Raw genomic sequence first — 24,181 nt, 5'->3', positions numbered from 1 at the left:
TTCTTCAATTCCCTACCATTTACCATGTACGTCCTATTTTGATTTGTCCTGCCAAAATGTAGCACCTCACACTTATCAGCATTAAACTCTATCTGCCATCTTTCAGCCCACTCTTCCAACTGGCATAAATCTCTCTGTAGACTTTGAAACTCTACTTCATTACCCGCAACCCCACCTATCTTAGTATCATCTGCATACTTACTAATCCAATTTACCACACCATCGTCCAGATCATTGATGTACATGACAAACAACAGTGGACCCAACACAGATCCCTGTGGCACCCCACTCGTCACTGGCCTCCAACCTGACAAACAACCATCCACCATTACTCTCTGGCATCTCCCATTCAGCCACTGTTGAATCCATCTTGCTACTCCACCATTAATACCCAACCATTGAACCTTCTTAACCAACCTTCCATGAGGATCCTTGTCAAAGGCCTTACTGAAGTCCATATACACAACATCCACTGCTTTACCCTCATCAATTTCCCGAGTAACATCTTCAAAAAATTCAAGAAGATTAGTTAAACATGACCTTCCAGGCACAAATCCATGTTGACTGTTCCTAATCAGACCCTGTTTATCCAGATGCTTATATATATTATCTCTAAGTATTCTTTCCATTAACTTGCCCACCACTGACGTCAAACTAACAGGTCTATAATTGCTAGGTTTACTCTTAGACCCCTTTTTAAACAATGGAACAACATGCGCAGTACGCCAATCCTCCGGCACTATTCCCGTTTCTAATGACATTTGAAATATTTCTGCCATAGCCCCTGCTATTTCTACACTAACTTCCCTCAATGTCCTAGGGAATATCCTGTCCGGACCTGGAGACTTATCCACTTTTATATTTCTCAAAAGTGTCAGTACTTCCTCTTCTTTGATCCTCATAGTTTCCATAGCTACTCTACTTGTTTCCCTTACCTCACATAATTCAATATCCTTCTCCTTGGTGAATACCGAAGAAAAGAAACTGTTCAATATCTCCCCCATCTCTTTTGGCTCTGCAGATAGTTGGCCACTCTGACTCTCTAATGGACCAATTTTATCCCTCGTTATCCTTTTGCTATTAATATAGCGGTAGAAACCCTTCGGATTTACTTTTACCTTACTTGCCAAAGCAACCTCATATCTTCTTTTAGCTTTTCTAATTTCTTTCTTAAGATTCTTTTTACATTCTTTATACTCCTCAAGCACCTCATTTACTCCATGCTGCCTATAACTATTGTAGATCTCCCTCTTTTTCCGAACCAAGTGTCCAATTTCCCTTGAAAACCATGGCTCTTTACAATTTTTACGATTTTAATTCCTATCTTCTTCCATACGCTGGGCCACAGCCTTCCCATTTTCACATATCCTCACATTTTTCCCATGGTGCCGATAAACATCTTCCCGTCGCATTTCCACCTATATTTCAAAAGTTATTAATTGTTGAAATTTTAAAAACAGCCCGAAAACTCACCAATTTTTGGGGGAAAACATCTGAATCACGTCACAATGCACTCACAAGGCAGGCAGCTACAGTTGTTAAAGAAAAATACACTCGCCACAGATTTTGTTTTTGGTTTATCCCCTGCCAGAAGCAGTTGTATAAAATGGTGAGACTGCACTTAGGAGTGTTGTATTCAGTTTTGATCACTCTGCCACAGGAAAGATGCCATTAAGCTGGAAAAAGTGCAGAGGGTATTTATGAAGTTGCCAGGACTCAAGGGCATGTGCTATTGGCAGAGCTTGGACAGGCCAGGACTATATTCTTTGAAGTGCACGAGGCCGAGATTGATATTATACAGTAGCATACAAAATCATGAGGGATATAGATAGAGTGAATGCACGGTCTTTTCCTTGAGATAGTGGAATCAAAAACTAGAGGGCATATGTTTAAGGTGAGAGGAAAAAGCCTTAGCTGGAACCTGAGGGCAACCTTTTCATAGAGGGTAGTGGATTGATGCAACAAGATGCCAGAAGAAATAGTTGAGGGCAGGTACAATAACAAAACTAAAATAATTTAAAAAAGATATGTGCAGAGGAAAGGTTGAAGTAGGGTCTCATCCTGAACGTCACTCATTCCTTCTCTCCAGAGATGCTGCCTGTCCTGCTGAGTTACCCCAGCATTATGTGTCCAGCTATGGTTTATAAGGATATGGTTCAAACGCAGACAAATGAGGCATCTTGGTCAGCATGGCTGGTTTCTGTGATATATGACTATGACTAGAGAATGTCATCACAAATTCATACACTATGCTAGTCTCCATGAGGACCAATGCTGTAACATAGTCAACCAAAATATTGTAACCATCTGACCACAACCTTGGGATTCACTTTAATTGCAAACCCCCCAAATTGCAGTAATTTATTTAGTTAGCAAAATGTCAACAATTATGTGAAGAAGCACCATTATTTCCTCTCAGAATTCAGGCATAAATGTCTGGCCATTATGAAACGGCTTTCATTTGTTTTGGTTGAAAGATATACACAAGATACTTATTGGGAAACAGACAGGAGAGTTGATTAAAATAGATCGCTCGCAGATTAAAATGTAGTTTAAATTACATATTGCGTGATTGATCAAATTATTATCACACAATGCCCATGATTAATATATTCTTACATTCAGATTATTGTAGAAATGAAGGATGTGTGAGCTCAAAATATAATTTATGCTTTTCTGTAATGTCCAAAAGGGTCTGTTCACTGTTTGTTGCAGGTTTTGAAGAATTTCCATGAATACTTAATGGTCACAAGAAACAAAAATACATTTGAATTGTGTCTGCAGTGAGAAAACCCTTGAATTGTGCTTGAAGGTAATACTGCTTTACAACATCAAAACCGTACAATAATAAACATAGAGAAAAATGTTTCCTCATTTGATCTCACTGTATGAATTTCTGATACAAAGCAAAGAACGTCTCAGCATGACCACTAGCCAAATGAATGGGGAAAAAAACACATTGTACCTGGAGGCTGCATTTTAAATACCAGCTATTTTGTGCTTCACAGCTTATACATTGAGAATACGTCCTCTATCTTCCAACCTGGCCACAAACCCACATCCCCAACCATAGCTCATAAGTATTTGAATGAAGAGTATAATCGGAATAAATTATTCAGCCATGCTGAGAATTACATTGGAATTGATTGCCACTGATGCCCCTGAGAATCTCCAAGTTATCACTATGCCAGCATTATGGCCCCTGCTTAAGTCTAAGGAACCTGAAGCCATTTTCTTTCTTCTGGTAGCTATTTGGTTACTTGTACGGCTAGGTTATTTGCCACACATTCTCACCAGTTGATTTCAGGAGCTCAATAGGGGAAATACAACGGGATCTGGGTGTCCGTGTTCATGAGTCACTGAAAGTAAGCATGCAGGTACAGCAGGCTGTGAAGAAAGTGAATGGCAGGTTGGCCTTCATAACATGAGGAGTTGAGTATAGGAGCAAAGAGGTCCTTCTGAAGTTGTACAGGGCCTTAGTGAGACCACACCTGGAGTATTGCATGCAGTTTTGGTCTCCAAATTTGAGGAAGGACATTCTTGCTATTGAGGGAGTGCAGCGTAGGTTTACAAGGTTAATTCCCGGGATGGCAGGACTGACATATGCTGAGAGAATGGAGCAGTTGGGCTTGTACAATCTGGAGTTTAGAAGGATGAGAGGGAATCTCAGTGAAACATATAAGATTGTTAAGGGCTTGGACACGCTAGAGGCAGGAAACATGTTCCCGATGTTGGGGGAGTCCAGAACCAGGGGCCACAGTTTAAGAATAAGGGGTAAGCCATTTAGAACGGAGATGAGAAAATACTTTTTCACGGAGAGAGTTGTGAGTCTGTGGAATTCTCTGCCTCTGAAGGCGGTAGAGGCCAGTTTTCTGGATGCTTTCAAGAGAGAGTTAGATCGGACTCTTAAAGATAGCGGAGTCAGGGGATATGGGGAGAAGGCAGGAACGGGGTACTGATTGTGGATGATCAGCCATGATCACATTGAATGGTGATGCTAGCTCGAAGGGCCGAATGGCCTACTCCTGCACCTATTGTCTATTGTCTAATTCCAACAAGTCAATGTCAATAATAATGATTCCTTATTGAAACCCTAAATTTGTTTCAATGTTCTTCTGAGATGTGCAATCAAAATTACCAATTTACTTTTTGCAGTAATGGGTGGTTTAGGGATAGCAGTAAAAGGAAGACACTTGCATGCAGAAATGTGAAATACCAACCTTCACAAGAGGGAGGCGCAGCATCCATTTGTAAACGTTCCCCCAGTCGACAGGTAAGAATCTCATTTCCAATTAGTGTGAATCCTGGCAAACAATGGAATCTTATGAGGTCTCCTGTCGGGCAATTAGAAAGACAATGATATTACCATTTTTATACTAAACATGCAAATTCAAACTCTACAAAGCAGAAATTTCAATGTTGGCCTTAACCTACATCCTGGAGGCAAGGCCTGATATTAGGGTGCCCACTATTCTATCTGTAATGCCAGAAAAATAGATTTTCCAAAAATCCCACAGTGCTTAAATGTAGAGCTCCAATAAAAATTTCTGGCAGCTGCAGAAAACCCAATTGACATAATGGAGATTCCATTTCAAAGGTGAAAGCCATAAACAACCGTCAGATAAGAGAGGAAGATATCATGAGGAGCAAAGTGGAGGATGGTGGAGAGGAACTCAGGAAAATGGGATCATGGATTACAGGGATAGGTAGTAGGCCCAGACTGTCAATGTTGCTCTATGAGGAAATTAGACCCAATGGCAGATATGGAGGTCTGATTCTACCTTCACATCTCAACTGTAAAAAGGAGGGAGCAGGTCATTAACAATTGAAAGGTCAGATGGTCAGAGAGTTACGGAGGATAGAAACAGCCCTTTGGTCAACTCACCTCTGTCGACAAGTTACCTACCTGAGATAGTCTCATTTGCCAGTGTTTGGCTCATATCTAAATCATTAATATCCATGTACCTGCCCAAATATGTTTAAACATTGTAATTGCTTCTGTTTCTTACCACTTCCTCTGGTAACTTGTTGCACATACCCACCATGCTCTGTATGGGAAAGTCGCCCCTCAAGTGCCCTTTAAATCACTCTCCCCCCTTTACTTTAACCCTATGACCCCTAGGTTTAGATTCCCCAATCCAGGGAAAAGGACTGTGACCATCCATCTTATCTTTGCCCTCATGATTTTATACACCGCTGTACGTTACTCCTTAGCCCCCTATGCTCCTGGGAATGCCCTTTTGAATCTTTTCTGCACCCTTTTCAGCTTAATGACATCCTTCCTGGGGTGAGGTGATCAGTACGGCACACAATACTCCAAGTGCAATCTCAATAATCCTTTGTACAGTTGTAACATAATATACCAACGCTTGTAGTTAATACTGTAACCGATTAAGGAAAGTGTGCCCAATGCCGTCTTCATCACCCGTGTCACCACTTTCAGGGAACTATTTACTTTTACGCCTTTGGTCTCTCTGCTCTATAACAATCTCCAGGGCCCTGGGTACACCTTGGCCTAGTTTACCTTACCAAATGCAACACTTCACACTTGTCTAATTTAAATTTCATCTGCCATTCCTTGGCCCAATTTCCCGGTTGATTTGGATACTGTGTAATCATGGATAACTTCACTGTCCAATAAGCCACCAAAAATTGATATTGCCCATAAAATTACTAACCAAGCAAACAGCATTCACATCCAAATCATTAATACAGATGACATGGCCCAGCACTGATCCCCACGGCACACCACTATTCATGGTCCTCCAATCTGAAAAACAAGATTCCACTGCTTCCCTCAGACACCATCCATTTTGTATCATGGATCTCATGTGATCCAACCACGTGGACCAGCCTACTGTGCATATTCTGTCAAAGGCTTTGCTGAAGTTCATATAGGTAACAACTACATCATCAATTTTCACTCTTCAAAAAAAAAGTCATTCAAATTCATAAGACACGATTTCCCACATATAAACAATGCTGACTATCCCTGATCAGTCCATGTCTTTCCAAATGCAAGTAGATCCTGTCTCTCAGAATCACCTGTAGTAAACTTCCCACCACTGATGTTAGGCTCACCAACATGTACATTCCTAGCCTATCCCTGCAGCCCTTCTTAAATAAAGGCACAATTATAACCACGATCCAGTCGTCTGGAAACTTGTAGCTAAAGGTTATATAAATATCGCTGCCAGTTCCCAAGCAATTTGATTCCATGAAGCCCATTGATACACTTGGTCCGTCCAGAGGATTTATCCCCCATTGATGGGTCAGTGAAAGCTGTTGTTGATGGAGATGCTGACTAGTGATTGTTGTGGAGCAAACTATTCATGTTCGGGGCAAAGTGGGGAGGGGTGGTTGTTGGAAGCCAATATTTGTTTGCGGAGTTAATTTGATGAAGCTAGAAAAAAGCTCTCCTGCTCCTCCTAATCACAGACAATATTTTAAACACAATAAACTATATTTAAACTATTTCGCATATTTCAAGCTGCTAGGTTTGGAGATAAGGAATTACAAACAACTGCCAAAGTCGAAAGTAAGCTCATTGTTGTAAAGAAGGCAGGAAGTCGCCATATAACACTCAAGTGACCATCCTACCTTCTACAATCAAATTAATCATCTGCCCCACATCTCACATCTGTTAAAACGTCAAGCAGACAAAGTGAAAGGCAACTCAGGTCCTATCCCAGATTTGTTTCATTTTTAATTCTTGATATGATTCTAAACACTTAGATTAGGTAAGAATTACCATACAGATGTCTAGATCGAAAATTGAATTAATGCAAAAGGAAATCAATGTCAGCAGAAAGTCATATTTGAAAAACAAGCAAAACTGCACAAGGTAGACAGAATGAAACTTAAATTCTGGGATCAACAAGAAATGTAAGTCTCGTCTTTCCAAAGGACAGAGGTGACCATAAATGGCAAACGGCAGTGACATAAAATGGTATTTTTTTTTAAAGATATTGATATTGCACATAAATATGCAACGTTTGAAAGGAGATTACTTATCTCACTTTTCAGTATATCATGGACAAATAATGAGAATAGAAGTGAACCAATATTTAAAAAGTTGACATGTGGGTATGTCACTCAGTATGCTGTGCCTGGCTACACATGAGAGAATAAAAAGCGGAGCCACACAAGGCAAGAGTTAATGCACTTCTCAGTGCTGCATATATTTCCTGGCACGATAATAATGGAGGTCCCGCACTCCCAGCAAGATAGCAAACAAAGCTCTGGAGCCAACCACTGCCATTTTTGCATACATGCTTTCTTGGTACTCAACATGCAAGTAGCATACTTCTTTAGAGACCAGGTGACAGCCAAAGAACAGCAAACAGATGCTGAAGTGCTTTTGTGTCATTAGGACCTTTCTCAGTGGGATCACTGGTGGCACAGGGGAGGCCTAAGAGACATCTGTTCATTATTTCTCCTCCTTTAAATTATTTGGGTTGTGGGGTCAGTAGCTCGACTGGATAACAGCTGTTGATACGTATAATGACAATTTCTGAGGTTTATACCACCTGGACAATAATTGACTATACTGAAAAACCTTATTCTTCATGCAGGCCATTGCGTGAAATGTGAAACCAGATGTGAAATAGGTGTGAATCTGCAAACGTGGGAGCCATGTCACCTGTTATAAGTTTCATCTCCTTTCCTGCAGATATCTCTTTATTAAATGAAATTGTAAAATATCAATGTTCATCCTATTCTATTTCTATTAATCACAGATTGTCTAATGGGGCAAATGTCTTCTGAGATGGTCTAAAGTGACATTGTAAGCATTTACAAATCAATCTGTGCTGTAGTTTTCAAGGAAAGAATTGCCCTTCATCCAGATTTTGTCCCAAGTTGTAATGAAACAGATTGTGAAGCGCATACTTTGAAGAAATGTCTCTGGGTGCAATTTACAAGGTCATGATAAACATGGGCTCCATTTATTTAGTTTTTCTTGGGGGGATATGGCCATCACTGGTAAAGCCAAAATTTAATGCCTCCCTGTTTACCCTTAATAATGTGGTGCTGTGCCAACTTGAAGTGCTAGTCATGGTATTTATTTGTGCTTTTGGCAAGGAGGCTTCAGTTATTAAACCGAATAATGAAGAAAGACTAGAAATATATTTCCAAGTTGGTATGGTGAGCAAGCTGATGTTGTTCCCGTGAACCTACTGTCCTTGCACTTCTTGGTGGTAGATGTTGTCGGCTTTGGAGGTGCTGTCAGAAATCTCTGCCCTACTGTACTGCCATTTGTAACTGGTACATGCTGCAGCCACTGTCTGATGCTGGTGGAGAAAACAAATCTTTAGGAAGTCAGATGGGTTATCAATCAGGTGGCTGCTATATGCAGGATAGCGTCAAGCTTTGTGAGATCCGTTGGATCGACACTCATCAAGGCAAATTGGAAAGTATTCAATCATTTTCCTGACGTATCTGACAGCTTGTGTAAATGCTTTGAAATTCAGATGTTGAGTCGCTCTCCTGGGGATGTCTAGCCTCTGTGACCCGCTCTTGTGGGTTTTAATGTGGTAGATAAGCCTGTCAATAGTGACCACCAGGTGAGGGGCTCAGGAATGGTAATAGCGTGGAAAAATAAGGATGCATGGTCAATGCCTGGTATTTTTGTGGGATAGTCACAGACTGATACAGTGTGGAAACAGGCCCTTCGGCCCAACTTCCCCACACCAGCTACACTAGTCCAACCTGCCCGTTTTTGGTCCATATCCCTCTAAGCCTGTTATATCCATGTACCTATCTAACTTTTTCTTAAATGTTGGGATAGTCCCAGCCTCAACTACCTCCTCTGGCAGCTAGTTCCATTCACCTCCTGCCCTATGTGTGAAAAGTTACCCCTCAGATTCCTATTAAACCTTTTCCCCTTCACCTTAAACCTATGTCCTCTGGTCCTGGATTCACCTACTCTGGGCAAGAGACTCTGATCTATTCCTCTCATGATTTTACACACAATGATGAATGTTGTTTGCAACTTATCAATCCCTGCTTGAATTCTGTCCAAGTCTTGGTGCACGTGAAGGCTTTTGCTGAGGAATTATGATTTAGAATTATGATTACAATTGAGCATTGTACAATCATTGATGATCATCCCCATTCTGATCTTATAAAGCATAGAAGGTTATTAATAAAGCTGTTGTAGATGGTTGGGTCTAAGATACAACACTCAGGTGATATCTTGGACTGGGATCCAATAAATGGATGTCTCAAAACTGTTGCATTCCGGTAGCAAATTTAAGTTACAATTTAATTGGGTTTGGAGAGCTTCAGAAAAATAATTAAGTTGAAAGTTAATAAATTATTATTTTTTAAGTGATCACAATTAACCTGCAATCGTGTTGCTGTACACAGTAGAATGATGTTTGTTATATATTGAATTAGAGTACTAATAGTGCAGCAGGCTATTGGAGACATCATATCTTTGCCACTGCCAGTGCTAATTCATCAAATACACATAAGCTCTCGAAATTCACTCACATGCTCTCATATCTTAAAATAATGATCTGTTAAAGGAGAGAATGTTCAATACTGTAACTCTGCAAATGTGTTTTCTAATATTTGAATACTGAAATTGCTTGCAGTTCAGACAACATAATTAAAACTTGAATTTATTTTTGATAATTCATTTCAACTTAGTTTAGGCAAATGAGAAAATACTTCAGTGTATTCCCTGGTCAGTTTGTTTACTGAAAACTTGCAATTGCAAAAGCTCTACTTGATATATATATATATATATATATATATATATATATATAAATAAGCTGTATATTCAGCAGTGAAATAATTTACTTCCACAATTATCTTGGAAACTGCCTGCATTTTAATAGGCTGTTGGAAGCACATAACTGTTCTTGCTATCAATTGATTTATAAGCGTATTACTTGAAGCATAAATCACTTGTCAAATGTATTTTACTTTTCTGTCACAGGTAGGTTTCAGGTTTAATCTATAAATTGCTATTTCAGATTACCTTCAAGTTTGCTAACTTAATTCACGGGAAATTAGTTTGAAGAAATTGGATTCTCAAGAGCAGAAGAATTTCTCACTGCTGGCTTGTAATACACATTCAAAAAATATGGACACCAAAATAGTGGAGCTAAACCACCTGCCCAACCGGCAAAAACCATTTCAGATGTAGGATTAGGAATGTTTGCAGACTCAGGACCTGATGCTGATTATTTAAAATGAAGGGATTTTCTCACAGTGCATGGCTATTTTGCAAGGCAGTTGCAGTGGAAAGTTAAGTTAAGGTTTGATGATGCAAGTGAGAACGAATGGGCAAAAGTATTGATAGCTATTTCTATCCTGATCAGTTCAGATATGGAGCACACCGAGTATCACATCTGAGTTTCATATGATACCATGCCTATCGAGTTTGTAGAGCTTGGAAAAAGCAAATTTAAGCTGCAATGCTCATACAACTTCACTCTAACATAAAACAATACACTTGAAGGAGATGCAAGAAATGTGGACCATATAAATCTGGCTTTCTGCCTACCATCAACAACTTACACACACCACAAATGAAAGCATCCCAATATAGTTGTTCACAAAGAGGGACATCTAACCAAAGGGAGAGATAATTTAATGAAAAACTGAACGTTTGGTCAAACAACTAGCTATTAGAAAGAAGCAGTGAAGCAGAGGGGTTTGGGAAGGGTGACCCAGAGCTAAGGGCTAGGAAGGCTGAAGACATCACCGCTGGTGGTTGGCTGAAGTGAATAGGTGACATACACATCACCAGAGTTGCAGCATTCATGTTCTTCTGGAGATTGTAGGACTGTGGACAATTAGAAATAAGGAGGGACGATGTCAGGGATGGATTTGAACGATGAAGAGAATAATGAAACGGAGACATTGATCAATGAAGAATCAAAGTCAGTCAACTGGCACAATGGATGTGTGAAACTGAGAACAAGTTAGATTATTAACAATCGAATTTTAGATCAGTACAAGACTATGAAAGATATAAAAATTGTAAAACCATTCAGAAGAATGGAGGAAGGGTTGAGTCTCAAAGTTACAAATGTTTAGTGGAAGGTATCTGTAGCAAATTAAACTAAAGCAGCACTGGAAATGTGCAACACTGCAGAAGTGAAATCATGCAGTCATAGAAACAGCAAAGTACATCAATAGGTCACCTGATTCTCTCTGGTCCCATTGGGCAGAAGATGCATAAGCTTGCTAATGTTATCCCACTTTTTAAGCAAGGTGGGAGAGAGAAAACAGGGAATTATAGACCAGTTAGCCTGACATCGGTGGTGGGGAAAATGGTGGAGTCAATTATAAAATATGCAATAGCCGCACATTTGAATAGCAGTAACAGGATCGGTCCGAGTCAGCATGGATTTACGAAGGAGAAATCATGCTTGATTAATCTTCTGGAATTTTTTGAGGATGTAATGAGGAAAATGAACAAGGGAGAGTCAGTGGATGAGCCAGTACCTGGACTTTCAGAAAGCATTTGCTAAGGTCCCACATAAGAGATTAGTGAGCAAAATTAGGGCACATGGTATTAGGGGTAGAGTGCTGACATGGATAGAAAATTGGTTGGCAGACAGGAAACAAAGAGTAGGGATTAACGGGTCCCTTTCAGAATGGCAGGCAGTGACTAGTGGGGTACCGCAAGGCTCGGTGCTGGGACCGCAGCTATTTACAATATACAGCAATGAATTGGATGAAGGGATTCAAAGTAACATTAGCAAATTTGCAGATGACACAAAGCTGGGTGGTAGTGTGAACTGTGAGGAGGATGCTATGAGAATGCAGGGTGACTTGGACATGTTGGGGGAGTGGGCAGATGCATGGCAGATTAAGTTTAATGTGGATAAATGTGATGTTATCCACTTTGGTAGCAAAAACAGGAAGACAGATTACTATCTAAATGGCGTCAATTTGGGAAAAGGGGAAGTACAATGGGATCTGGGGGTCCTTGTTCATCAGTCTATGAAAGTATGCATGCAGGTACAGCAGGCAGTGAAGAAAGCAAATGGCATGTTGGCCTTTATAACAAGAGGATTTGAGTATAGGAGCAAAGAGGTCCTTCTGCAGTTGTACAGAGCCCTAGTGAGAACACACCTGGAGTATTGTGTGCAGTTTTGGTCCCCTAATTAGAGGAAGGACTTTCTTGCTATTGAGGGAGTGCAGCATAGGTTTACAAGGTTAATTCCAGGGATGGCGGGACTGTCATATGCTGAGAGAATGGAGCGGCTGGGCTTGTACACTCTGGAGTTTAGAAGGATGAGAGGGAATCTTATTGAAACAAATAAGATTGTTAAGGGTTTGAACACACTAGAGGCAGGAAACCAGAAGTGAGTCTGGGGGAGTCCAGAACCAGGGGCCACAGTTTAAGAATAAGGTGTAAGCCATTTAGAACGGAGACGAGGAAACACTTTTCTCACAGAGAGTTGTGAGTCTGTGGAATTCTCTGCCTCAGATGGCGGTGGAGGCCGGTTCTCTGGATACTTTCAAGAGAGAGCTAGATAGGGATCTTAAAGCAGTGGAGTCAGGGGATATAGGGAGAAGGCAGGAACGGGGTACTGATTGGGGATGATCAGCCATGATCACATTGAATGGCGGTGTTGGCTCGAAGGGCCTACTCCTGCACCCATTGTCTATTGTCTCGAAAGCATGCACCATCAGACTGAGGAAAAGCTTCTCCCTCTCTGTTATCATGTTTCTGAATGATTGCTCCATGAACTATTCAACTGTCTGATTTTTCTCTACTGTATTGCAAAGATTTGACTTTATCTCTGCAACTGTGGGTTGCAAGGTGGTGCAGTGGTAGAGTTGCTGCCTTACAGCACTTGCAGCGCCGGAGACCCGGGTACCATCCAGACTAGGGCTGCTGTCTGTATGGAGGTTAGACCTTCGGTTCCCTCGCACACTCCAAATACATACAGGTATGTAAGTGAATTGGCTTGGTAAATGTAAAAATTGTCCCTATTTATCTATATTATACTGCATCTGCCACGCATCTGCCCACTCACTCAATTTGCAGGTCACCCTGCAAATTTCTAACATCCTCACCACAGTTCACACCACCACCCAAACATTTTTCCTGCATCTAGCCTGTCCAGTCCTTTTATAAGTGTATGCAGGATAGTGTTAATATACGGGGAATGCTGGTCAGCGCGGACCTGGTGGTTCGAAGGGCCTGTATCCATGTTGTATCTCTAAACTTTAAAACTCTAAACTGTTAGGCTACAATACTGAGAACTATATTGTGCACTCAATATCTTTATCTTCACTCTATCCTGGTACATGCGTTCAGCTTGATATAATTTATGTAGTGTATTATCTGATTTCATTAGATAGCATACAAAACAAAGTGTTCACTGTACCTCGGTACATGTGTCAATGGTACATCTAACCTTTTAAACCTATTATTTTTATCACCAAAATTGGTAGAAGAAGGAGGATTTTTACAAGATTATCCTGGGTGAGCTTTGTCAAGTATCGTAGTGTGGAACTAATCCAAATTCACTCATGTTTGGTAATGCTGAAAGGAAATTTAAAATGATGGTAGAACAAAGCCACAGAAATAAACAGCACAGATGCATTACTCCAGTGCAGCACACGCATACATACCTATTTCAAATTCATCATCTTCGGTCAAATGCTGCCCCGTGATCATTGGTGGTGGAGATTGGCAGATTCGCAGTTGGTATGCTGTAAAAATCAAGAGATCATTATTCCACATTCAACTCATATATGTAAGAAAGAACTGTGGATGCTGGTTTAAACCAAAGATAGACACAAAATGCTGGAGTAACACAGCGGGACAGGCAGCATTTCTGGAGAGAAGGAACAGGTGACGTTTCGGGTCGAGACCTTCAGACACATATATATAAGTATATATATATGTGTATTTGTATGTGTATATTTGCACACATTTTTTTTTCTTTCTTGGTTATTATATTGTTTACAGTGTACTATGTTTACATATTCTGTTGTGCTGCTGCAAGTAAGAATTTCATTGTTCACTATGACATATGACAATAAAACTCTTGATGAACTATCAGTTGTCATTTAGTAAAATAGATCTGTGGCTGTAAAGCAAACAATATTTTAAGCGAAAATTGATTGTTGTTATTCAATAACGAGACCTTGCCTTTGACTAACTTGAATTAGAATTCATGTAATACATGAATACAGTAATTTACAGATTTATCACATGGGGATTCCTGTGAAAAACTCCTTGGCTACGCCATTCAATTTTAGTTTTTAGTTTAGTTTAGTTTTGCGATACAGTGTGGAAACATCCTTTCGGCACACAGAGTCTGCACCGTTCAGCGATCCCCGTACATTAACACTAAGGACAGTTATACCCAACCAATTAAACTACACACCTGTACGTCTTTGAAGTGTGGGAGGAAAATGAAGATCTCATAGAAAACCCACGGGGAGAACGTACAAACTCCGTACAGACAGCACCCATAGTCAGGATCGAACCCGGGTCTCTGGTGCTGTAAGGCAGCAACTCTACCGCTGCACCATCGTGCCACCCTATTATTTATTCTTGGTCAAGGTTAATTTGCATCATATCTTATTGACTATTTGAGATGGAAATGTAATCTTATTTGATGGGCCAAATATATTTTATCACGTTTAGCCATATATTGCAGACCATATCCAGAATTCTTCAATGAGGTATGTTTAGTGCAAACAACTAAACATTAATTTCCACTTCACAATTATGAACATGCAAATATGTAACTTGATAAGATGCTGCAAATGTGGTAAATGTAAGATGCAAAACTTGTAGTTCAATAGTAGTTTGAAGAATGGTTTAGAACTAATCTCATTCTTGAAGCTTATTGAAGGAAAGTCATGTGAGCTGGTGTTAACAAAGGATCATTTTGTGATTTGCTTTCGCTTGGAATATTGGTCAGATAATCATTCCATCTGTACCTTGTATTCTCAATGCGCAGTACTGTCACACTGAGACTACAAAATCAGGACATTTTTAAACCATCAGAGTTCATCAGGGCAGGATAGTCGGGTTGTTTACAGATGGAAGCAGGGCATGCCACTAACTCTTATGTTGAAGATGGGAAAAGTCATCCTAGACCTCATTTATACAAGCTAGAGCATTCTCCTACTCAAAATCGGCAGGATTAAGTGTCCGACCGGTAATTTGGTGTGTTCTGAGGCAGTTTCAGTACCACATAAATGGTCTACAACAAAGAGGTAAAACGTCCTCATCCAAGATGAAGATGGATGCAAGAATTGAGCAGCGGTTAGGTGTCAAAATTGTCGCTTTCCATTGTTCCTTGCAAGAATGATCATATCACTTCATCTTTCCTGCTCCTACTCATCCTGGATTGCAAAGACACTAAAAATCGACTGGTGGAAAACTAAAAATCTACTACCTGTGGTGGGAAAGCTAACATTATGCCACACTCATAATTCTAGCTAAAATACTAGCTAAGAATTGGAGATCAGAATCCAGTACTATTTGGGTGACAGGGGTTATGGGGAGAAGGCAGGAGAATGGGGTTAGGAGGGAGAGATAGATCAATCTTGATTGAATAGGGGAGTAGACCTGATGGGCTGAATGGCCTAATTCTGCTCCTATCACTTATGACTTTATGACCTTATTTTTGAAATAAAAACTCCCATATTTAAAGAGGAACCATCCAGCTTCAGACAGATGATCTTTTTTTTTGCCTGATGATGTTTCACAGGAGCAAGCATTTGTTGTACTCATTTTATGAAATGTGTTTGCATGACTGCACTGGTGCTAAATTATAGAAATGGAGTACAAATTCAACTGCTGCCAATTCAAAGAATTGGGCAGGAAGTGCATCAGAAAGTCTCCCTCTCTATTTTCTTTAAATCTCATGTTTCCTTCGGGGAAGACCTTAGTTTCATAGATTAATTGTACTTCATTTTAAACATCATTCCATCTGAATGCACATAGATCATGCTTTAAATTAAGTAACTTGAAGCCAAATAAAGCAGAACAATAATTTAATTCTATCTAAGTAAAGAAAAGTTTGAATGCTGAGCATAAACCAACCATGGTAACTGAGGATGAAGAAGCCGCCTGTTGTAAAATCACTGTGGAATTTGATGAGAATCTGATTTGATGTGCTGTACACAGATTCCAGAGCTGTATTTCCACTGAATTGTCCAATTTGAGGAGTAGTTTGCTCTGGCCCATCCCTAATTAAAATAAATATGAGAGTGAACATCCTTTTAGGCTGTGGACCAGCAGCAGATTCAAACACAAGTAATGTAACAGTACCATTTAACTTCATGGGGAATACTTCTGCTTCTCAGCACTTAAACCATAAACAACAGCAACAATACACCTTTAACATCATAAACATCCAGGGAGGCTAATTCACAGGACTGTTATCGCATGAACACGAAAGAAAAAAATAACTGGAGAGCTATTATGGTAGATAACCAAGTATTTATTCAACAAGATGGTCTTTACTGAACATCCCGGAGGAATAGATAAGGTAACGAGACAGAGAGAGAAGTAGAGGGACTGATCAGGCTGCATGTGGACTTTGATTACGTTGGATGCTTTCCCAAGATAATGTGAAGAATAGATGGAGCTGATTGGGAGTAGGGGAAGGAGGGGGGAAGGAAGCTTGTTATTGTACTGGACTGGGTTGTGTTCATAACTCTTTGCAATCTCTTGCAGTCTTTGGCAAAGCAGTTGTCATATGAAGCTGTGATGCATCTGGATAGAATGCTTTTCAGGGTGCTTCAGTAGGAACTGGTTAGAGTCATTGCAGACGTGCCTAATTTCCAAAGCCATCTAAGGATGTAGAGGTGACAGAGTTCTTTCTTGGCCGAAGAGTCAATGTGATGGGGCCTGGACAAATTGTTGGTGATATTTACACCTTGGAATTTGAAGCTCTTGACCTTCTCCACTGATACTATGAAGGAATAAAAACATAGGACAATACAACACAGGAACAGGCCCCATGATCAGCATGGCTGTGCAAAACATAATACCAATCAAAAGTTCCTGAACCATTTACCATTCAGAAAACCATAATGGATCATTCTCTTTATAGCATATCATTCCTTGCAGTTTATGCCTATGATGGATCATTGTCCTATAAGCTACTTAACATGTTTTTTTTGGGGGGTTTTAAAGGCCTGGCTGGCTAATCTAATTCATACATTTTATTTCTTAACTTTAGTATTATTTTTGTGTTAATAAAAATTAAAAAAAATTAAAATCTAGTTTAGAAATGTTTCAGAGATGCCAATATACCATCACAAAAAAATAATTGACTTGAAGTCACATATGCAATTTTAGTAAATGTCATATCATTCGGCATGAAATTATTCATTTGAAATATTAAATGCTTTTGTTAAATTAATAGTAATGTCTACCAAACAGGTTAGCACATTTAAAATTTAAACATTTTATCCTACTTAGCATGTTATTATTTCAAATTAAATACTATGTGCTCCTCATGATGATCCTTATTTCATTTCTGTCATTTTTTATTTGAGGATTAAACATGAGTACTACAAGGCCACAGACTATATCCCTCTAATCACAGTCTTGTATTTTTTACTACTTTAAGATTCATTTATGCACAACACATCCACTCATCATTAATTTAGTTCAAGATCTGTTCATTGAAATGTATGTGCAAACGTTCTTTTAATGGACCATTCCGTTGTACTTTCTTCAAAGTCTGATATAGAAGTATATAGCACCAAGAAAATAATGAACTGACACTCACACAGTCTTCATGTGATCATCACTCAATTTTAATCTTTCCCAATTACACAATAATTTTACTCATTAACAAATCATGTATAATTTTTGTGCCTGTGCAATAATTATCATCTTCAATCCACGATAATAGTCATTCGAGTGGATTAACTTATTTTATTTGTCCGCCTGTAATCTCAACACCAACTCTGAGCATTTGATATTTTGAACCAGTTCTAGCCTTTGATTTATTATCATCTCCCTTGCTGGTCAACATTTGGTTGAAATATTTGGAATATCTGTCTTGAAATATCAAATATCTCCATAATGCATAAACAGAGGAAGCATTTCTTATTTATCTGCCTTGGTTTTTTTTCCAAATTAGCTTCTGCAGAAAATCATACATTTAATTTCTTCAACTTGTACCAGCTAAATCCTTCACACTTTGTTAATTCTTATGTATCACCTGACTTTTTTAAAAAAAAGTTCAAGAAATCTTTTCTACCATAAAATTGCTATGCCACAGTCTCATGTTAAGCTGAATATGAGACTTATGCAGGAATGAAAATAAGCTGGTCAGGGCTGGTACAATGTATTGTTTAAACAAAAATCATTGAATCATTTTTGCGCAATGGGATCAAAAGGTTACATTGCTATCATGGTCTGTTTTTACTTTATTCATCAATCCTAGCTTTGTTGAATAAACTGATATTCCACGGGCTAGCTACTTATTCGAGCAACTCTTTCCATTTCCTCATTTACTCGAATATTATCCTTAACCTCTTTCATTAGCCATGGTTGGTTAACTTATATTTTTGTGCTTATTACTCACGTACGGAATATACAGTATAATTGCTGCAGCTCCTGCATTTGTTTCTTTAATGTTAGGCAATGCCAATCCACCAATATGCCTTTCAATAAAGTTCCCCCAATCTATCATAGTCAACTGACTCATACTTTTCTTAGTTTTCCTTTGTTTAGTTTGGAGATCAATCTACTTCACCTTCCATCTTAATGAATTCTATCTTCACATGGCACTACTACCTGGCATATCACGATTATAAACTAATTTGTCATTTTAATTTTAATTTGCAGCATTCACTCTACTTTTCTGCAGTAATTTCAGCCAATTATTTGCTTAACATCTTCAGGTTATTATTTATTCCCTTTTCTTGTCCCATTATCATGGTCTTTCATCCTTGTCACCATGGTCCATTTTGTTAATTAAACTTTCCTGCCTTTTCCTTACTTTCCCTTTATTTTCTCCTTCTCCTTCCCTTGTCGTTCTCTCAGCAACTTAAAACTTGATTTACCACCAACCTTTTCCAAGTTATAATCTATCTGAAGTATTAATCCTATTTATTTCTTCACAGTTGCTGCCTGACCTGATTTCAACAATGTTTTGTTTATTCACTATAATCAATGATATCAATCAGACAGATATTTAGAACTGGACTGTAAATTTTACAAACACGTGAGAAAGAGTCATTCTCTATTGAGAGTGTGGTCATCGTCGCTCACAGTAGACCATCTTAGAAATAAAGACCTTTCTGACAGAGGTACAGTGTTGTAACTTATGACTGTAATTTTACAACAGCCTCAATAAATCACCATGAGAACAATTACTGCTTACCATACTGTAATGAAATCATATATAGGTTCTGTTTGCAAGACGGTAAAATTAATGTAGATTCCATGGCCAGGAGGAACTTTAACAATCCAAAAGCAGTCTTGAAAGTTTGGGTACTCATCAGGATACCCAGGAGAATAGATGGTGCCATTTAGTGCAGTAATATTGCCTCCACAAAGAGCTGGATAAGCAACAAAAACAATTTGTTAGAAATGAATTTACTCGCCCATTTTTATTTCAAAGCAAACATTAAAAGCTACAAAAATGTGGAAGATCAGATTGATGAAATTGGGATGGTTCTATTTCTATTTCTTTTCCCTTGGGTATTTAAAAAAAAAATGTTTTGTAGATGTTCTCCCTCACAATACCAAAGCCTAAGTGACAGGAGTGTAATTACAATAAACACTTGTCACGCCTTAAAATTACCATATGCTTGGTTTAATAGCATTTTGTCTATCAAAACAACATAGATTGTGCATCTGAAAGAAGCGTCTAAAGTTATGCCTGGTTTGTGAAACAATTTTTTGACTTATTTGGGCTCCAATTGAAAGCTTATGGACATGAGAGTAAATGGAAGAGATTTTGGTACAGATTGCAAGAGAAACTACCCACAGAAAGTGAAAGTCACTACCACGGTCACCTTTCCTCCTGGACAAAGCAAGGATAGAATTCCTCTGTTCTCACCATCATCCCACTAGCATTTGAATTCAGCAGATCATTCTTTGTAATTCTTGCTAGCTCCAAAAAGATTCTGTCATGAAGCATATCCACCTGTACCCTTGCAGCATTTTGAAGGGACCGTCCACTATTCTTCCATCCCCACTTTTCCATGCACCACAAAAGATGTAACACCTGCACTTTTAGCTCTTCCCATCCCACTAGCCATGCATCCAAACATTTTTTCCAGGTGAAGTAGGGGCAGCACAGTTGCACAACTGGAAGAGTTGCTGCCTCACAGTGCCAAAGACCCTGGTTCATTCCTGACCTTGGGTGCGGTCTGTGTGGAGTTTGCAAGTTCTCTCTGTCAAATGTGTGTGTTTCCACTGGATGACCTGATTTCCTCCCACATCCCAAAAATGTGCGGGTTTGTAGGTGAATTGACCTCTGTAAATTGCCCCTCGTGTACAGGGAGTGTACGCGAAAGTGGGATAACATAGAACTGGTGTGGAACAGGTGATCGATGGCCAGCATGGACTCGGTGAGCTAAAGGGGTTGTTTTCAAGATGAATCTTTCAATCAATCAATCAAGTTTCACTTCAATTGTACTTCTTGAAATCTCTTGCATTGCAGTTGGTGTTCATAATATGTTCTCTTCTATCTTCGGGAAACCCTGATAGTATCTGTGTTTAGTCCACTGCTGTGACCAGAAGGTTCCTATTGCCAGCCACATCGAATCTCTGTAGCACTCCCACTATTCGCTCTATCCATGCCCCCTTGCGCTGTTACAATCAAGCCCAACGGGCATAATAAATGAATAATAAACAAATAAACAATAAATAAATAAAAAGTAGATAGATGATAAATAAATAATAAATTCCATCTTCATCTTGGCACACTGCAGTCTTCTGGACTCAATACAGTATTCTACAAGTTGCTTTCTTTATTAGTTTTGATTAGGAATAGTCGGCATGGCTTTGTACGTGGAGGTCGTCTCACAAATCTGATTGATATTTTTGAAGACGTGACCATAGAGGTTGATGAGGGAAGAGCAGTAGATGTTGTGCACATGCACTTCAGTAAGGCATTCGACAAGATTCCGCATGGTAGGCTGCTCTGGAAGGTTAGATCGCATGGGATCCAAGGAGAGAGAGCTGAATGGATAGCAAATTAGCTCCATGGAAGGAAGCAGGGGGTAATGGTGGAAGGTTGCTTCTCGGACTGGAGGCCTGTGATTAGTGGTGTCCCTCAGGGTTCAGTGCTGCGCCCGTTACTGTTTGTCATCTACATCAATGATTTGGATGAGAACATACAGGGCAAGATTAGCACGTTTGCTGATGATACAAAAGTGGGTGGTTTTGCAGATAGTGAAGATGGTTGTGAACGATTGCAGCAGGATCTGGATCGATTGGCCAGGTGGACTGAGGAATGGTTGATGAAATTTAATACAGAGAAGTGTGAGGTGTTGCATTTTGGGATGTCAAACAAGGCCAGGATCTAAACAGTAAATGGTAGGCCTCTGTGTAGTGTTGTAGAGCAGAGGGATCGAGGACTACAGGTTCATGGTTCCTTGAAGGTCAAGATAAGGTGGTCAAAAAGGCTTTTGGCACTTTGGCCTTCATCAATCAGTATTGAGTATAGACGTTGGGAGGTCATGCTGCAGTTGTATAAGATGTTGGTGAGACTGCATTTAGAATATTGTATTTTGTTCTGGGCACTATGTTAGAGGAAAGATAATGTCAAGCTTGAAAGGGTTCAGAGAAGATTTACGAGGATGGTGCCAAAACTAGAGGCTGTGAGTTATAGGGAGAGGTTGAGTAGGCTGGGTCTCTATTCCATGGAGCGCAGGACGATGAGGGGGGATCTTATAGAGGTGTACAAAATCATGAGAGGAATAGATTGTGTAGATACATGGAGTCTCTTGCCCAGAGTAGAAAGAATCGAGTACCAAAGGACATAGGTTCAAAGCGAAGGGTAAAAGATTTAATAGGAATCTTTTAACTTTTTAAAAGAGGGGTAAATTTTTCACACAGAGGGTGGTGGGTGTATGGAACAATCTACCGGAGGAGGTAGTTGAGGCTGGGACTATCCCATCATTTAAGAGACAGTTAGACAGGGACATGGATGACAGGTTTGGAGGGATATGGGCCAAATGCAAGTGGGACTTTTGTAGCTGGGACATTGTTGGCCGGTGTTGGCAAGTTGGACTGAAGGGTCTGTTTCCACTGTATTAATCTGTGACTCTATACCAGGACTATCCATTTCATGTGATAGGGGCAGAATTAGGCCATTCAGCCCATCATGTCTTCTCTGCCATTCAACCATGGCTGATCTATCTTTCCACTCTTAATTCCATTGGCAATCATCCATCAGTGATATTGGCTCAGTTCTTCTCTCGCCATTAGCCCAGTAAGACTTGCTGGATATATCTGACAGTGATGCATTTCACATTTCTTTGTCTGTACTGTCCGTTGCTAACAATTGCCATTAACCCATTGACATATAGCTAAACCCACGATAACCCTGGCCTCTCCCTTTCACAGATATTCCCTTTCTCATTCTCAACACTCTCTGCAACTCAAAACAAACTTGCTTTCTCTTTTTCCAAGTTCTGATGAAGGGCCTATGATCTGGAACATGTCTCTTGTTACAGATGCTACCTAACCTGCTGACTGTTTCCAACATTTTTGTTAATTTCAGATTTCCCCTATCAAAGTATTTTTGATCAGCCATGATCATATTGAATGGCGGTGCTGGCTCGAAGGGCCGAATGGCCTACTCGTGCACCTATTGTCTATTGAGATCCAAGGCAAATGTAATGACAACATGGAAACCAGTATGTATGAAATAAATGTAAGAGAAGTACGTAAAATATGTGGCACGAAGGAAAGTAAACCTGATTTAGACACACAAAACACCCACGTCAACTAGTTGGGTCTGCTGACTGGTTAGCACATAACAAAAGCTTTTCACTTTACCTCAGTAAACGTGACAATAAACTAAACTGAACTACTTGAAATTTTATTATATATTTAAGGTTTTTAAGAGCTGAGTTGATATTTTGATCTTTTTAAAATATTTAATATTACAGTAGAAAAGTGGCTTCAATGAAAAAACACTGGTTGGCTGTTATGAATTAACCCTTTAATAATAAATTAAAGAAGAATCCATAAAAGTTCTATGTAGACCAACAGCAAAATGTTGACTGGGTGACAGTACATGCTCTTCAGGATCAATGAGATTGTCTATGTATGGAACCACGGGAGATGAGCTTGGCCTTAAATGAATACTTCTCACGTGTATTTACCAAGAAGGTCATGGACTAATGAGTTTTGGGAAGAGAATAGTGATCTCCGGAAACATGTTGACATTAAATAAAAAATCTGACAAAAATAACATTGAGGCATGCAGCCTCAATGTTAGAAAATAATTGGGAACCAGGTATAACCTCAAGATTATTTCTTTAGGTGTGCTTGAAACCAGGATCTTTTTTAACAAGACTTGTTTTTTTGCACTGATAGTTGTTAGTGCTCGCCTAAACAAACACTGGAAAAGCTGTGTCAACAGTTAACATCTCAGATACCATGCTCAATGTAGCTTTGCTTCAACAAGGAAACAGTGGTAGATCTCAATAATGGGTAACAGTAAAATTACAATTAAAACACAAAGTACTTGTGCATAAACTCCAGGATACGCGCTCAACTAAGAAAACCAAGCCCAAAGCCAATTATCTAACTATCTAATGAAATATACCAACTTACAATAAATAACTCTGTATACGAACAACAGCTAGCTACATATTAACTAACTTTTTTTTTAAAAATCCTGTAGATGCAAGTATATCATTGGGGTTATCAAGTGGAGAAGTATATAAGTATATAAGAGTAAAATAACAACACAAACATATACACACCACACACCTGTCGCAAAAGCCTAGAGCTTAGATTTGTGTATTACATACCTTCACATCTTGGTATTGGATGATTCCAGTTACGACTTATACCATGAAGGCAAGTGAGTGCTGGCTCGCCAATTAACGTGTAACCAAGGAGACATTCAAACAATATGGTTCGTCCCACTGATAAATCATATCCAATAACAAAACCATTTCGAAATGGACGGGGGTCAGGACAACTTTGAAGTTGGTATGCTGCAAAAATGAGTATCTCAAATTAGACTTC

The 24,181-nt window shown here is 39.4% G+C and overlaps 1 protein-coding gene across 1 annotated transcript in view; it reads right to left on the bottom strand.

Moving 5' to 3' along the window:
- The window catches only part of csmd3 (CUB and Sushi multiple domains 3), a 751,933-nt gene that overhangs the window by 149,531 nt on the left and 578,221 nt on the right, over positions 1–24,181 (bottom strand). The window contains 5 exon segments of the mRNA XM_033020379.1: positions 4,221–4,334; positions 13,609–13,689; positions 16,043–16,188; positions 19,347–19,524; positions 23,962–24,150. Of these exon segments, the coding sequence (XP_032876270.1) occupies positions 4,221–4,334; positions 13,609–13,689; positions 16,043–16,188; positions 19,347–19,524; positions 23,962–24,150 (708 nt within the window).

Source organism: Amblyraja radiata, chromosome 4, assembly GCF_010909765.2.
Source record: "Amblyraja radiata isolate CabotCenter1 chromosome 4, sAmbRad1.1.pri, whole genome shotgun sequence".
NCBI classification, from domain to species: domain Eukaryota; kingdom Metazoa; phylum Chordata; class Chondrichthyes; order Rajiformes; family Rajidae; genus Amblyraja; species Amblyraja radiata.
The sequence above is the reverse complement of the archived record's forward strand: the minus strand, read 5'-3'. Positions and strand labels throughout refer to the sequence as shown.